This window comes from Delphinapterus leucas, chromosome 14 (assembly GCF_059928025.1).
Source record: "Delphinapterus leucas isolate spDelLeu-1000000601 "Yukka" chromosome 14, BTC_Dleu_Yukka2, whole genome shotgun sequence".
Lineage (NCBI taxonomy): Eukaryota > Metazoa > Chordata > Mammalia > Artiodactyla > Monodontidae > Delphinapterus > Delphinapterus leucas.
Window position 1 is genome coordinate 47,531,931 of NC_143142.1, and position 18,121 is coordinate 47,550,051.

General features: G+C 39.2%; 1 protein-coding gene across 1 annotated transcript in view; it reads right to left on the reverse strand.

Annotated features, from left to right (window-relative positions):
* KLHL14 (kelch like family member 14) overlaps window positions 1–18,121 on the reverse strand; it is a 100,591-nt gene that overhangs the window by 56,295 nt on the left and 26,175 nt on the right. The window contains exon 2 of the mRNA XM_022586918.3: window positions 16,268–16,389. Coding sequence (XP_022442626.1) covers window positions 16,268–16,389 — 122 coding nt within the window. The remainder of the gene's footprint in view (window positions 1–16,267; window positions 16,390–18,121) is intronic.

Below are 18,121 nucleotides of genomic sequence, written 5' to 3' on the forward strand. Positions count from 1 at the left end.
ATCCCCAATGCTGAGATTAGCAAATGAAATGGACGTTAGAGATACATATAAATTATGAGGAACATTGTGGATTATTTTCCGAATTAGATCAGGAAACCTATTTACATGTATATGTGACAAACACAACACAGGACATCCAACCTTGCAAATTTAATAATAAGACTGAAAACAAGTAACCATTACACTTCTCCTTAATTCATCTGCACATACATCTTTTGATTATCACTCAGGTGGGGAAAATGATTTGGGTTTTTGACAAGAATAAAGACAAAAAAGATGCCTTATCATTGTTTTAAAAAATGAAAGCTCTAACGTGGAATAAGTAATTTAATCCTAGGAAATGTTATGCGCACACAAAAGCAGCTACTGATATTTGGTAAAGTTAATGATTTTGGTAATGAAAAACTTCAAACAAATTTATGAATGAACAGGAAACGAAGATCTGAGATTTACCAACATACCCAGACTGAGGAATACCTCGGCATCATTAGTTCGAGATAAATCAGACAACCAACCCAAGACAGCGAGATGCACGGCTTTCCCCTCTTTAGGAAACTGAATTTTGCCACACAGCCCTTACAACTGTAATTTTTGCAAGTGAGAAGGTATACACAGAAAGCAACGGAAGGAACCGCAAGGCCCCAGGAAGTGAAAATCACCTCTTTCTAAAATAATTTTCACCTAGAAATAACCCTGGATGTACCGTATTCTTTCTTCAATCTTCAATTAACAACAAAGGGGTAGTGGAAGTTTCAACAAAGAAACATGCATATTTAGGATATTAATATATTCCATTGTGCAGAGAATATTCCATTTTATTCTGCATAAAATACTGAAGTCTAGTCTTGCTTCACCTTTAACTATTTCTACGATTTGCTTTCTGTCATTACTATAGTAATGAGAAACAGAAAACGGTGCAGGCTTTGGAGCTCTATTTGGGTACACCTTTTGGCTCTGCCATTTACCATCTGTGTGACCTTGAGCAAATGACTTAATGTTTCTGGGCCTCCATTTCTGCATCTGAAGTAGAAACAATCATAGCGCCTAATACCATAGAGTGTAAATGCGAGTGAAGTGCCTAGAATGTGTGCCTTGCACACAGCAAGTGTTTAATAGCTCTTTGCTTTGTTATATTTTTTCCTGATGTGTGTCATTTGCCAACTATAGTGAGTTGAACTGTGTCCCCCAAAAAGATATGCTTAAGTTCTAACCACCAGAAGCAACCTGTGAATGTAACTTATTTGGAAATAGGGTCTTTGCAGATATAAGCAAGTTAAGATGAGGTCATACTGGATTAGGGTGGACCCTAAAGCCAGTGACAGATGTCTTTATAAGAGAAAGGAGAGGAAGATTTAGACACAGAGACACAGAGGAGTGACACAGGGAAAAAGGCCAGGTGAAGACAGGGCAGAGATTGCAGTGATGAAGCTACAAACCAAAGAAGACCAAAGATTGCCAGGAGCCACCAGAAGCTAAGAAGAAGCAAGGAAGCATTATTCCCCTAGAGTCTTTGGAGGGATCATGGCCCTGCTGACACTTAGATTTTGGAATTCTAGCCTCCAGACCTGTGAGAGAATAAATTTTTATTGTTTTAAGCCATCCAGTTTTTGGTACTTTGTTATGGCATCCCCAGGAAATGAATATAGCAGGTAACCTCGATGAAAAAGTGGGACTTCCCTGGTGGAATTCAGAGGATGCAGGTTCGATCTCTGGTTGGGGAACTAAGATCCCACATGCCTTGGGGCAACTATGCCCGCACGCAACTACTGAGCCTCCGCGCTCTGGAGCCCACACGCCACAACATAGAGAGCCTGTGCACCACAACCAGAGAGCCTGTGTGCCGCAGTGAAAGATCCCGCATGCCGCAACTAAGACCTGACACAGCCAAACAAATAAAATAAATTAAAAAAAAAACCCATAACTTCTTAAGGAAAACCTTGAACAATTAAAAAACAAAAAACAAAAACAAAAAGTGGGGATTTCTAGGAAAGAATGAGGTGAAATCCCAGCACCTAGAATAGAGCTCACAGGTGGTTCACTGGGTGTTCTTTGAATTTAGTTATTTCATGGAGTCACCGATTTTTTTCACCTTGCTTAAAGGGGAATAGGTTTGGGCCAGCAGACAGCTCTCCTAAGTGACTGTGACCACATCACACAACTTTATCTAGAGCTGTGCTGTTGATACAGAAGCCACTTGTCACAAAGAGTTATCTAAATTTAAATTCATCAACATGAACTAAAATTAGAAATTCAGTTTCTCAGTTGTATGAGCCATATTTAAAGTGCTCTATAGCCACAGGGGGCTAGTGGCTACCATATTGTATTGTGAAGATATAGAACATTTCCATCATTGCATAAAGTTCCATTAGACAGCATTAGATGATATTTGTACTGTAATAGGATTTATTCAGCAGGCAAGTAAAACAAGCAGACAGTTCGTGTAGAAAAAAGCAAGTGCCATATTCTTATAATACGGGTAAGCAACTCCATTTTTTAAGGAAAAAAGAAAAAGTGAATATGGAATAATTGATACTTGGACAGCTGCTCACAGGAGGTCTCGCTTGTTGAATGGCCTATTGTTTTCTTCTTAAGGTCACCTACACCACTGCTTTTCTGTAATTTGGACAAAGGATATTATATTCAATTTTTGTAGACTGAAAATTAGTACCACAGAAAATTAGCCTATGTCCGATGCCAGGAAAATACGGCTTACTTTACCTGCATCTGGTTGAGATAAACCTCGTATAGAATCGGTTAATTTTTTGGTCCCTTAATACTGCGAAGGAGGTAAATGCTACAAAGTGACAAATGAGATCAAGAAATCTGTGAGCTACAATCTCTCTCCTCCTCTTCAGATCTAATCATATAGATGAATACATTGCTATAAAAAATAACAAAAATAAAACTAAAAACAGTGACTGAATCATTTCTTTTTAATCTCATGTACTCTGTGTTCAAGTAGCAAGAAATTTAATTCCAGTCCAACCAGTCTCCTGTGATTTTTTTCCCCTTTCATCTAAGATATTTTTAATGCTCAGAGGTGTTATAATAGAAAAGCATGTATTTTTGCCTGGTTTATACCCATCATCCTTACCATTACAACAAGACAAAAGCATTAAAGTAAAATTAATCATGTCAAAAGATTTTAGCAAAAACAAGTGAGACCATGCGTAAAGCATCGCTTTGTCTAGTGTGAAGTCACGCTCTGATTAAAAACATATAATGAAAGTGAAAGTGATACATCATTGCCTTAGCAGTAGGATTTTCTGAAAGTGCTTTGTGGTTCTCAACATAAAAATGTGGCAAGATTTTCGTCTTTGAAACTCACAATGATTATTGTTCTAGCTAAATAACTGGAATTCAATCTTAAAATTTTTCCTTTAAAGAAATTAAGACTTAATGACCAAATAAGGCACGTCAGTAGGATTAATAATTAGCACACACTGTAAGCAGTAGTTTGCCTTGACATCCAGACACAGAGATAAGAAAGTATCCGCTCAACACTCCCCTTTTACAAAACCATCTTTAGTGCTAGCTAAATACAGACAGGCTCTTCAGGTATCTTCTATGAAGCATAACTGTTTGCTTCATCAAAAGCAATGTCATTCATAAATACTAAGGTGTGGTCATAGTATGATCGTTTCCCAATAATGGAGTCATTTTTTATATGATACACAAAACCAAAAATTCTAACTGGCCAGATAGTCACAAAATATAGATTTAGTTCCTGGATGCCACCATAGAGTCATGTTGTGAGTCTGAAAAGGAAGTTTGCTTATTTGCACTCTGCCTTAATTACTCCTTTATTTTGATGGAGTTATTTGCATATAATAATCACTACCCTAGGTTTTCATTTTTTTGTTGCTGTAATTTTGAAAGTCATTTCAATTCCTTTTTTATCATCTCTCTCAATGATAAAAACCATTCTGTTCTATATGGGAATTATGTGTATCTATATGATTTATATCTATATTTGTTTTTGTATAAATATATTATAGATGCATACTAGTTGACATATAATGAACAGTAGAACTAGTAAAAATTACATCAACTAGGACATATTTAAACTATTTGAGAGGAGTCCAAATTAGAAAAATTTCCTCTCAAATGCATTATAATAATATTTGGAGTGTACTTTAAAACTTTTCCTTTAACGTTGAGGCATCTAATCTTCTGTGAATAAAGATCAGTCCCGACAATAATGTCACATTGATACAGGAAGAGATAGAAAGACGCACGGAGCAGCTATGACTTCTGACTGATAACTGCTCGTAGGAGGAGTGAGAATACTTTGCATGAAGAAGAGTGAACCAAATATTTGTTGAACGTAAGGGTGCACTGTTGTAATCATTAGGGCTATTGAACAAATATTTTTTTTTTTTTTTTTTTTTTTTTTTTTTTTGCGGTACGCGGGCCTCTCACCGCTGTGGCCCCTCCCGCTGCGGAGCACAGGCTCCGGACGCGCAGGCTCAGCAGCCATGGCTCACGGGCCCAGCCACTCCGCGGCATGTGGGATCTTCCCAGACCGGGGCACGAACCCGTGTCCCCTGCATGGGCAGGCGGACTCTCAACCACTGCGCCACCAGGGAAGCCCTGAACAAATATTTTGATTATCCTTCTGAGAGCTTGGGAGGGTTGCATTTCTCCACATACTTTGAAGTTAGGTGTGGCCATGTGATTTGTTTTTGCCAACAGAATATGTTAATTCAGGCCAGAAGCTTAAAGAGTCAGTATGAAATTTTTCTCTGCTCTGCCTTGGCAACCGGAGTAAGGTAAATCGTGGAATTTCCATCAATCTGAGTACCAGAGGAAGAGAAATGGAATACAGACCTAGGTAACTTACCATAGACATGTGACATGAAAAGAAATAAATCTTTACTTATATAAGCCACTAAGATTTGGGGATTGTTGTTATGACTGCCTAACCTAGCCTAGCCTCTAAAAGATATAGGCGTTGGTTCTAAGAGGGCCCAGTGGCTGATGACAAGGAAACTGATGCTGGAAGGTGGAAAGATGGAAGTGCACGTTATGGTATGGAAAACCACTAGGTAAAAACTGTTGTTTGCTTTTACTTGGATGGTTCATCAGTTATTTAATAAACTTCCACCTCCAAGGGAAGAGGTCTGAAAACAGAATGTTGATAGTGTGTATTGGTTGCTGTCGGCTGTGCTTGGCAAGATCTGCAAAGAAGAGGTGATCTCACAAAAAACATTGGCCTATTTATAAGTAGGAGTGAAAGAAATAGTCTCAAAATCTAGGAGCGTGCAGCATTGGAAGAAGCAATGTTTTTCAGTCTCATCTGGGAAAAGATGAAATTGAAAAGAATTTTGAGCAAAAAAGGTAAATTAAAACTCAGCTTCTGAGGGCTGGGATGAATTGGGAGATTGGGATTGACATATCCACACTATTAATGTTATGTATAAAATAGATGACTAATGAGAACTTACTGTATTGCACAGGGGACTCTAGTCAGTGCTCTGTGGTGACCTAAATGGGAAGGGAATCCGAAAAAGAGGGGATATATGTATACGTATAGCTGATTCACTTTGCTGTACAGTAGAAACTAACACAACATTGTAAAGCAACTATGCTCCAATAAAAAGTTAAAAAAACAACTCAGCTTCTGTCCATCAACAGAGGAATGGATAAAGAAGATGTGGTATGTATATACAATGGAATATTACTCAGCCATCAAAAAGAACAAAATAATGCCATTTTCAGCAACATGGATGGACCTAGAGATTGTCATACTGAGTGAAGTAAGTCAGACAGAGAAAGACAAATAACATATGATATTGCTTATCGTGGAATCTAAATAAGGGGTACAAATGAACTTACCTACAAAACAGAAACAGAGTTATAGATGTAGAAAACAAACTTACGGTTACCAGAGGGTAAGGGTGGGGAGGGACAAATTGGGAGATTGGGATTGACATATATACACTACTATCTATAAAATAGATAACTAATAAGCACCTACTATATAGCACAGGGAACTCTACTCAATACTCTGTAATGGCCTACATGGGAAAAGAATCTAAAAAAGAGTGGATATACGTATATGTATAACTGATTCACTTTGCTGTACACCTGAAACTAACACAACATTGTAAATCAACTATACTCCAATAAAAATAAAAAAAAAAACCCTCAGCTTACTGACAAAGAAAATTAAAAGTACGGCTTTTGGAGTTCAGAGTTTTTGGGCACAAGTCACCAGTTCTCCTTGCTTGGCCCTCCAATAAACCTTTCTCTGCTCCGAACTCCAAAAAAAAAAACAGAAAAAGTATTGCTTTCATAGTAATTTTACCACCTTAGAGTATCTTAGAAGAAAGTTTCAATGAAAGGAGAGACACTCAGCAAACTCTTGTGACTCAGGGAAAAGAGTAAAAAGGGAGCTTTCCCAGAAGAGCCAGGTAGATAGACAAATATAGAGAGTATTAGGGAGGGAGAGAAAAGAGAGAGAGAGAGAAATGGCTATAAGAAATGGCTATAAGAAAACAAAGGAAAAAGCAATATAAGAAGTATATCAGAAAAGTGCATATGGTCACTGGCCATGGAGTAGATGGAAATATAAATATAAGAAGGCAGCTAAGTGTTTTAGAGGATGAATTACCAAAAGATTCACCAGTCTGGACTACGAGAGGCTGTGACAATTTGAGACTTAAAATAACCATTGTCCCCTAAATGTCTTAGACATGAAATGTACTTAGAAAACTCTTCCACTCCTAGGAAGTGTACAATCCTCAGGTTCACTTCAGATCAGGAAGATAATGAAAAAAGAAGAATCTTCCGAACAGTGGAACGATGGCCATGGAGAACAAAGGCTGATGAGCAGAATTAGGGAGGACTCTCATCAGGGAACACAACTTTGGATAGGCACCCTTCCAAATGCCTGTTTGGTGGGGTTGCTAAATTGCTATGCTGTTTCTAAATTAAAGAGTTTGCCGTGTTCATACTGTCCCTAATCTATCACTGTGCATTTTGTGTTAGGGAGCCAGATAATTTGTCTCTTTATTTGGTTTCCAGATCAAGAGGAGTCTCCAATGAACCCTGTGACTGAGCAGAAATGACAAATGTCATTTTTAATTGCCAGTGCAAGATGCTTGCAGCTCATTTCTCCCCCTGCTGTGCCGATGGTAGAAATGCCTGTTAAGGTAGAGCCTCATATGCCTGGATCCCTGAATGACTCAGACATCCTCTGCCAACCTGTGCTGGCATTTAGCATGAGTTAGAACTAAGATTTTTGTTGGTTTAAGATTTTGGAGTTGTTTCTTACCACAGCATAATCTAGCCCATCCCAACTGATACACATAGCTTCATGCTAGAAATAGAAATTTCATCCTGAGTCAAAAGTGTGTCTTCTTCAGATGGCCAAGAGGCACATGAAAAGATGCTCAATATTGCTAATTATTAGAGAAATGCAAATAAAAACTACAATGAGGTACCACCTCACAGTGGTCAGGATGGCCATCATTAAATGTCTACAAATAATAAATCCTGAAGAGGGTGTGGAGAAAAGGGAACCCTCCTACACTGTTGGTAGGAATGTAGGTTGTTGCAGCCACTATGGAAAACAGTACAGAGGTTCCTAAAAAAGTAAAAATGGAGTTGCCATATGATCCAGCAATCCCACTCCTGGGCATATACCCAGAAAAAACTATAATTAAAAAATATACATGCACCCCTATGTTCATAGCAGCACTATTTACAATAGCCAAGACATGGAAACAACCTAAATGTCCATCAGCAGATGAATGAGTAAAGAAGATGTGGTATATATATACAATGGAATACTACTCCGCCATAAAAAGAATGAAATAATACTATTTGCAGCAACATAGATGGACCTAGAGATTATCATACTAAGTGAAGTAAGTCAGAAAGAGAAAGACAAATACCATATGACATCACTTACATGTGAAATCTAAAATACAACACAAATGAACATATTTATGAAACAGAAACAGACTCACAGACATAGAGAACAGACTTGTGGTTGCCAAAAAGGAGGTGGGTGAGTAGGGACGGATTGGGAGTGTGGGATTAGCAGGTGTGAACTATTATATATAGGATGGATAAACAACAAGGTCCTACTGTATAGCACAGGGAACTATATTCAATATTCTGTAATAAACCATAATGGAAAAGAATATGAAAAAGAATATATATATAACTGAGTCACTTTGCTGTACAGCAGAAATTAACACAGCAGTGTAAATCAACTATACTTCAATAAAATTTAAAAATATATATGTAATTAGGTTAAAAAATAAAATGTGTAAGTGTTACAAAAAGAAAAAAAAAGTGTGTCTCCTTCCTCAAACCTTTGATGATAGGAGCAGAAGACAAGATTCACTTCTTTTTGGTTATAAAACAATACAAAATGGAGTCAAATAGAATAAAAATGTATCAAGGGGCTTCCCTGGTGGCACAGTGGTTAAGAATCCACCAGCCAATGCAGGGGACACGGGTTTGAGCCCTGGTCCAGGAAGATCCCACATGCCGCGTACCAATTAAGCCCGTGCGCCACAACTACTGAGCCTGCGCTCTAGAGCCCGAGCCACAACTACTGAAGCCCGCATGCCTAGAGCCTGTGCTCTGCAACAAGAGAAGCTGCTGCAGAGAGAAGGCTGCGCACCGCAATGAAGAGTAGCTCCCGCTCGCCGCAACTAGAGAAAAGCCCACATGCAGCAATGAAGACCCAACATAGCCAAAAATAAAATAAATTAAATAAATAAAAATTTAAAAATGTATAAGGAAACACTATATTACAGATGCTGAGCCCAGAATTTTATTGTATTATTTTATTTAATTTTCACAATAAATCTAAGAGGTGAGTATAATTATATTCACAGTGCAGATGACAAGGATCAGAGACGAAGCAGCATGACCAAAGGCTCACGGTCAACAGTGTCTGGGGGTATATTTCCATTTAGACCTGTCTGTCCTGAGACATGTTGCTCTGTGTGTGTGTGTGTGTGTGTGTGTGTGTGTGTGTGTGTGTGTGTAGTTTCATTTTTGCCACTGCTTCCGAGGCAGATTTAAAATGTCAAGAAATCTTCATTGAATTATGGCTTGTCAGTAATCTTCCATGCAAATTTCATCACTTACACGTCTTAATTTGCAGTTTAGTTCATAAACCAATATTATATTCTTGACCTCTAGGAATAGGATATTTATTCAATTAACCTGTACTAGTTCTACTCTCTGAACGTGGAACTAATCCAAGTGCATTGGATCCATTTAGATTTTCATGGGTGCAATGGGTCGGCACAGATTAAATCCCATTCATCTGCTTGGAGTCTTGACTAACAGCACTTGTTGGTGAGACAGACTGGTGTGGTACGTGAGGCAGCACTGTTTGAGAGAAACACAGAGGCCAGTGTTCTATTCCTCGTCCTGCCACTAAATCATCGTGGGACTCTGGGTACGACACCTCTGCTCTTTCAGTCATTTAAAGTAAAAACCAAAATTGTGAATGTGCCATAGAAGTGCTTCCGTGGTCTGGTTTCTGCTAATGTCTTTAGCCATACGTCATATCTTTCTCCCTCTCACTCTTTGAGTTCAGCCATGCACCTTCTTCCTACAGGGTCTTAGGACTTACTTTTAACTAACCTGAAGCAATCGTCTCTCATATCTTTACCTGAGCTACCTCTGCCTCATCCTTCAGATCTCAGCTCAAGCGTCACTTCTTTGGTGATATCGTCCATGACTCCTACACTAGATCTGGTCTCTCCATTACATGACTTTATATATTTTATACCCTTCCTTCAGAGCACCATCACATTTTGCTATTCTATATTGCTATCTGGAATTATTTACTAATGCTGATTCCCCGACTAAACTCTAAGCTTGGTGAACACATGACGCTATTTGCTTTGACTCATCATTGTTTCTTCTGTATCTAGGACAATGCCTGCTACATAGAAGGTATCACTTATATTTGTTAAATGAATGAAATTAATGTGTAAAATGAGAGGGTTGGGTAAGAAGATCATTTAATCTTTCAGTGCTCACATTCAACGGTTTCCTGGACTTCGCCTGCAATTTGCCTAGGATTGACACAGAGCAAATCCAAGCAACCCGTATCACTCATACCTCCTTCATGCCAGATTCAGTAGCAAATACCACAGCTGGTGTGTAAAGAAGGCCTCAGAATTATTGGTACCCATGCTGTTCTCTGGAGAAAAAGCATTTGCCATATTCAAGGGAGGTATATATAAACAAGAAATAAAGTTAACTGGTTTTTCTAGTCACCCAACTTACTTGAAATACAGTATATGGAGTGACCACCACACATTTTTTAAAAAAATCTATGAAAAATCCACTAATGCACCGGTGCATGAATACACAGAAGCAAATAATTCAAAATATATAGCAATGTGCAGCCATGGATACCAAATTAGAATTGAGCTCATTGAAGGTAAAATTAGATGCTAACATATTTTAAAAGTCCAAACACAATTCTCTCTCCTTCTTCTTTGTCCAATGTCCTGGAAACAATTACTCCATGAATTGAAATTCAAAGTTCCAAGCTAAGAGAGAAGAACTGCCATGCCATTTTTTAAAACCTTTAGATCACTGTGTTTTCACTAAAAATAAAAATGAGAGGGGTATGTCTACTCTCAATTCTTAATTCTTGAACCTATCTTAGGAATTCCTTGAAACGGTCCCATACAATAGGGCTCTTGGTTAACTCTCCAGCCCCACCAGCCCCACCACATACCTCCCCAACCTCAGGCTCTCCTATAGATACACAAATTCATTTCAGTTTCTAGAAGGCACCAAGTCTCTCTTGCCTTTTGGCACTCCCAGTACTGGACCCTTTTATTAAAATACTTTATCACCCACCTCTTTGCATCAATAATTCCTACCTGTTTTTTCCAGCTTTACAGAAGGTCACTTTTAGGAAAGCCTCCCTAACCTCCCACGTTTAGATGAAGGGCCCTTCTTGTGCTCCCATAGCAGCCCAGCTTCCCCTGTCTATCACTCAGCACACTCTTACTGTCATGGCTTCCTCTGGTTCTTGGAAGGAGAGATGATCACATTCTACTTTACCACCCAACACAGAGTGGGTATGCAATAACTGCTTGCTACATAAAGGAATAAGGTCTGTAGTTAAGTCTAAATTCTTCCCAGGCATTTTGAGTCATTCTGGAAGCACATAGTTGTTTTCTGAGGTTCTCCTGCAACGAGAGGGGTACTATCTACAGACCCTACCTATCTGTCTAGAAATTAAATTAAATTAAACAATTTGTGGGCTTTGGTTCTTGGTAATAAAGATCATATGAATAGAGGAAACCTACAGGTAGAAAACCCTCAATTAAGCTTACTTTTTATTTCTTTCAAAACAAATTATAAGAAATGATTGTTTTCGACTAACTTGCCTTTCCTCTCAATATAACCTCAAGGAACGGAAATGAACTGAAATCAAGAAACAGAGGACCAAGAAAAAAGTCTGATCAAAACTGTCAATGTCGGGCTTCCCTGGTGGCGCAGTGGTTGAGAGTCCGCCTGCCAATGCAGGGGACACGGGTTCGTGCCCCGGTCCGGGAAGATCCCACATGCCACGGAGCGGCTGGGCCCGTGAGCCATGGCCGCTGAGCCTGCGCGTCCGGAGCCTGTGCTCCGCAACGGGAGAGGCTACAACAGTGAAAGGCCCGCGTACCGCAAAAACAAACAAACAAACAAACAAAACCTGTCAATGTGCAGGTTTATTATTCCCTGAATAACCAGCAATTAAACCATTCTCCATTGCTCAATTATCGGATAAACCTCAAATCTATATTTATCTTTTGGAACTGAAGTTCAATGTCTTAGATAAGATGTGTTTTCTCAGTAGTCTTTCTTCAACATTTATGGAAAGTATATATTTTTTTTAAAAATGAAGAGTCCACCAGCCTCTGATCTTTGTTACTCTCCTAAAAGAAATAGATGATGCCCAGCCCCGGGACCGTTCCTGTGTGGTGGATGGGATCAAGTTCACGGTCCTCCATGAACCAGAGAAGAAAACCCAGGAAACCTCTGCACAATGGTTTCTTTTATTTTCTACGAATGAAAAAATCCAAGTCCCCAAATCCTTGCACTACCAAGCAAAGAACAGAATTGTAAATTGAAAGGAAGAGGAAAAAAGGCATTTCCCCCTCCCTCTAATAAATGGAACTGCAAGTGGCCAAAAGAAGGAGCACACCTTTCTAACCTAGCTCTTCTAGTTTTTATTCTAACCTTATTAAAGGGAACTCCTCAGCAGCACATGGAGAGATAAATCTATATTTTGAAATCCTTTTTCCTGGTATTGCTCACAGAAAACAATAAGAAGCATCTAATAAGTAGAATCTCTTATCTGAAACGTAGGAAAAAGGAAGTCAATTTCCGGGAAACACGTGGTCAGTGGGGAACCCAAATAGAATAGACAGCCCCTCTGTACTGTCTCCTGGGAAGGAAGGTAAGCTGCTTCCACACGAGGACTTCATAAAAACTTTGATGTGTCAGTCATATGCTATGAAAGTACATAGTAGCCATGGGAACTGTTTTGTTTGATCTTTAAACGAAGGATTTAGGACCTGCAAAGTGCAAGAGGCATGCTTTCTGCATTGGCCATTTTAGTATTCATGTCTCCTGTACTGCTTCCTAATAGGTTAAGAATGAAATGGAAGACTGCGTGCAGGAGTGAGAAAGGCAAGAAAAGCAGTACTGTAAAATAAAAATGAACAAAAGTGCATTTCAACTTCCCTTTCATTATTAACAGTCAAGAGAACAACGCCAATACTTAACATTTCACATTTACAAAAGGACCTACCGTCATTTTTACAGGGTATTTCTCAGTACTTTGCTCATAGAGGCTGGGGAATATGTTACTATTCTTAATATTAATTCTATATTGTTAAATAAGTGATTTTTTTCCAAAGAGGAGGATAAAAATGAAGGTTGTGTTAGTATGTTACTAAGTCTTTTCAGTGAGAATAATCATCCCCTTTGCTGTCTGGGTAGACCAAGCCACTGGTGAGTTGACTGTTGAATTCTGTTTTCTTTATGTTAGGTAGAACCATTTTTTCACTTCCACTCACCTCCACTCCATTCAATTTCTTGTTATTTGTGGACCCCTTATATAGTGTTTCTAAAACATAAATAACATAACAGAATAAGAGCTAAAGAAAATTATGACTGACTTTCCTTTTAATTCTTCTTGGTTTTATTACATGCGTAAGTGGTGTGGCACCCATAAGTGGGCAGCTGTGCTCCTGCCTGTGGATGGCACTCTTCTAAAAGCAGCACGTCTGTGAGACAGGCTGGAAAATATTTGCTCAAGCCAAGTGGTAAAGGATTCTAAGATTCAGAGGCTCTAGCTAATCTCAGGTTTTCGGTTTTTGCTGGTTACCTTATTTGTTAGATTTTATGGAGAGAGTCATTCAGTAAATGAACAGACGCCACACCAGGAACTGTCTGCTAGCATTAATTGTCATCTTCAACTCCCTGCCAATTAGCTTGGCAGTTCTTTGGGGTCAAAAAAAAAAAAAAAAAAAAAAAAAGACCGTGGGAAGCTCTGTAATCCCTAATGTTTCATTGGATTTGGAGAGAATATGGATACTTTCTTATTCCAATAAGAAACATTTCTTCATTTATTATTAGGTGGGCCAAAGAGTGTGGAAATTGATCAGTTACCTGACTTATTCAGTTTAGCCAAATAAGATGCCTTAATTAAAAAATACAACCCAGCAGCAGAAATCATCCAAATAAACTGTCTATATTTCTCCAATAAACCTAAAAAATATGCTTTCACTTGGGACCATGTAGTCACAGCCCAGCAAGTAATAAACTCTATTTTTTAAAGTACAAGCCAAGTGAAATGAAGAGTACAAGTAGACATTTATTTCAAAGCTGTGAGCTGCCTGAGTACAGAAAAACGATTCAAGATCTTTGAAAATGTTCCCATTATTTGAACTTTTCTATACATTAATGTCTTTATTTCCTTCCATTTCAAATCTGATGAATGGAGTCAACAGAAACCCATCTATCTTTACTTCTTAGTCTGCCTATGACTACATTCAACATATAAAAACTAGAGAAACTGGTCTCCCTACTGAAGCAGTGGGTCTTTGTGTTGTGTCTGTTAAAATGTAATTTGTCTCCCCTCTTCCTGGAGAGCTTGAGTTGACTGAGGCCTCCAAGGTATAAAGGTACATACAGTTCTTACGCTAATATTGGTAACAGTGTTACAAAAATAGCAATAGTATCTGCAATTTACTGAGTTCCTGCTATGTGCTAGATGATTTACAAACACAATTTTATTTTAAAAATACTCAAAGGATGCTGTAGAATGAAGAAACCGTGACTCAGGACATGCATGTGACTTGCTCAAGGTCACAGATGTGGGTTTCAACCCAGGTCTGACTGACTCAACTTCGTGCTTTCTTACTACATCTTGCTAAGTAAAGAGTTAAATCAGGCAATATGAAAAATTGAAGTAGGGTGACCCTATGTTCCAGTCTATACCCGTTGCCCCAGCATAATTAACAGATCCCCATTTCATGCTCTAAAGTCTCCTAGGTTGAACAATAGATTGGATGATCACCCTGTCTCTGAACAAGGCTTGAAATGAGCCTAAGACTTTTCTTATGTATTGTTCATAATGCTTTAATTAATCTTTTTGCCTTTAACGTAGGGCTTCAAACCACTAGAAAATTGGACCTTGCCTGATGTATCTGGGAGAAGAGATGGATTTGTGAGTGAATACCATTTATCGCTTGGGTGTAATACCATTTATCGCTTGGGTGTAATATCTCCCTGCCCCTGTTTCTCTGTCATCTCTCATCAAGAATCTCTTGTTCTTCCTCTTTCCTCTCTCCTCCTCCCCGTATCCATGTCTACTTCTGTGTAGGCTTTCTCTATTGATCAAGTGTCAGAAAATTGATTCTTTGGTTTTACTTTAGCTTGAGTTTCTGACGAATCTTGAAAATACAGCTTGCTCAACTCATTCAGATGTTTAAGCCACTATGAACGGTATTTTTGTCAAAAAGAGAATGAAAATCATTTGAAGGCATCTCTAACTTATTTTTCTTCCTTCCTAATCTGGCTTCTACTCTCCATCACTTTGTTACTACAACCAGTGTACAGGTGTCCAGGGAGCTTTCTCATTGCAGTTCCTGGACGACGCTACTGCAGGTTTCGCTGGGGTAAGCCAGCTCCAAAATGTATTATTTCAAGCACCACCTCACATGTCTTTGCTCCTTTCCTGCATTTATGGGCAAACTGTTGTCCTGTTTCTGTTATTTTAAAGGGCTTTCAGTAAGAGAAGAGGAAATGACTTTTTAAAAAATCTGCTAAAATATATAACTGCTTAAAAGACACATGCAATAAGAAAATCTAACTTTCACTTTTGTCGGTTTTAAATGTATGGCTTTGATTTATGGATCAAAATTGCTCACTTATTATTTTATCTATACAGCTCTGGGCAATTTTGACAGTTAAAATTTAGTTTTATTGACCAGTGCAGCCACGGTGCCCACAAGGGGACCGGTGCACACAGTCCCCTGCACTCAAGAAATGATGATTTTTGATTCCATGACTGAGTCAGATTGGGAATCATAACCGATGTAACAATAAGTTCCAAATCTCAGTGCCCAAGGCAAGAGGTTTGCTCTAAAACACAATCACCCTTTAAGGAGGGGAGGAGAAGAATCTTGGGTGGAAGTTTCAAGCACAATTTAAGGCAGCAGGGAGAGGTCCTGGGTATATCTGTCCATCTGAACTGTGGAGCAGTGGAAGGGGATGGTTCTCTAAAGACCGGGGACCACAGATTAAAGGTTAATGAGGAAAGATGCCTAAAAAGCAAAATGAACATTAGTTACAGAGACAATGAACATTAGTTACAGAGACAATGAACTAAACAATCATTCTGACATGAGAAAATTTACTAGTGCTATTAACCAAGCTTTCCCTTTTCCAAGAGCAAAACCATAATGGAAGAATTTCTTTTGGAAGATCTCGGTCTTCCCTCCCCCTCTGTGGGAACACACACAGAAACACCAACTCAAGTGCACTGATTTTAGGCCACTTTTAATTTAGGCCTCTTCCACTACCAAATCGGCCACTCCGCAATGTTAATTTAGTCTTTGACTTTAAGTCCCCTGTGATACATAAACACACCTCCAAAGGGTAACAAATCAATAAAATGTCTAATTTGATTAACCATGTTTTCAAATTCATCAAGATAGCTCTAACCTGAAATAAATAGGTGGGTAAGTAAATAAAGAAAGGCACTCACTTGTGAGGATTTTCCACGTCTTCTTTTCATCATCATAGTACTGAACCAAATTGCTGGGGAGCCGGTCCGGCCCAGGAGGCAATCCACCAACCAACAACAGCATTTTCTTGTTAGAGCGAATTCTTCACCCAAAACAAAAGAGGAGATGAATAACCACATTATTGTAGAGCCTCTTTAGTGGCAACAAAATCATAACCATCAAAAGAATGTTCCCTGCTTGCAGATTTCTATTTCATTTTTTTCTGTTTCTTCTCCCATTCATGTCTCAACAGTTTTTTTGAACCAAGCAGAAAAATGATCAGAAGCATGGCATATCCCCATACTCAAGGAATAATAAGCTCCTTTTATGCAATTTGTTAGAGGTTCATTCTAGAGCGACCTTTTTCTTATATTATCCCTTTAAATCATCACTCTTTACACCTGAGTACACAGGAAATGCTCTGGAGTTGTACTGAGGTTAAGCATTAAGGTTGCACGTCAAAAATCGTATTAGTCAAAATCATTATCAAAAACCATTCTCCACTCAAAGAACCTTGAAAAAATTAAGGTTATGCAGAGACTTTGTGAGCCAACTCTTTCATCACCCAGCGAACTTCAAATACCAGTTTGGTACAATTAGCACAGGGCTTACTGGGGTGGGTTCACCAGCACGAACAGGACTTTCTGTTGAATTTAGCTGAGGCTTCCACCTTCATTCTCTTCCCAGCCCCTCCTCTCCCTCCCCCCATCCCAGGGCACCAGGGGCGACACAGCAGCACCAATAGGTAAAAATGAGACTGTGAGGTTGTTTTGAGCCTCCCCAGAGTGGAGCCCTGCCAACGCTTGCCACTGATCCAGCGGCATGAACTTGCTCAGCTGTGCAAAGTCACTCTAATTCCCTCCCTCTGTTTTTCTACCTTCTCCCCCCAGGGGGCAACCGCTGAAAGGAGTGACTACCCACCCATCAAGAGCTAGCAATTCGCTGCTATTACGCGTGACTGTGATTCCCAGTCTGCCCGGCAGTTCCTGAGAACAGGCCTGCAATGTCTCATATGCAGTGAAAGCTGTAAGATGCACCCTGGCCGGCACACTCGACCTGATGGATGTATGACCCTCGGGAACAGTAATGGATTGAGCTCACTTGCGATTGGACGGAGGAGGGGAGACCCAGCCCCCCACAGGTGTCCTGCTGATTTAACGGTTGCTTTACATATAATTGAAACTTTCGTTCACCTGAAAGGCTGAAGGTGGTGGTGGAAGAAACGAAACAAGCATGATTGAAGGAAAAAGTCAGTAAATGTAAAAGGGTTCCTCTTAGATATGCTCACCACCCACAGCGTGGCTCAGAATCTGTTATTACATATTCAGCCTGGTCGTTCTGATTCAAGGATGCTTGGCAAAGTACGCCCTAGTGGAGAAGCACTGTTTGTTGGTTAAGAACCTAACATTCGGAGAGTTAACTGAATACAGTTAATGACATTTCCATGGGAAGGAAGGGAACAAGAGAATTCCTTTAATGAAACTCTGGTGCCATAGAATGCCTCATATATGCCTCAGCAGAAAAAAATACCTTCTGGAAAACCTCCTATCAGGGACTCATGCATAGGGGGAGCTGTACTTGTAGAAGAATGTTCAATGTGATATCAGCTTGCAATATTAATTTTGCCACAAACAAAAAAACTCGACTTCTTTGAAGCTGAAGTACTTTGGAACTGTACCCATATGCCTTATAGATCAGTAGTTGGGAAACAAAAACAATACAATAGCAAAGAGCTCCATATTTTGAGGATGTCAACGATTGGGGTGGTTTGTTCACAGGGGTTAAGAAAATTCAGTGCAGTAAGTACCTCTCTTTTATTCGCAAACAATACATAA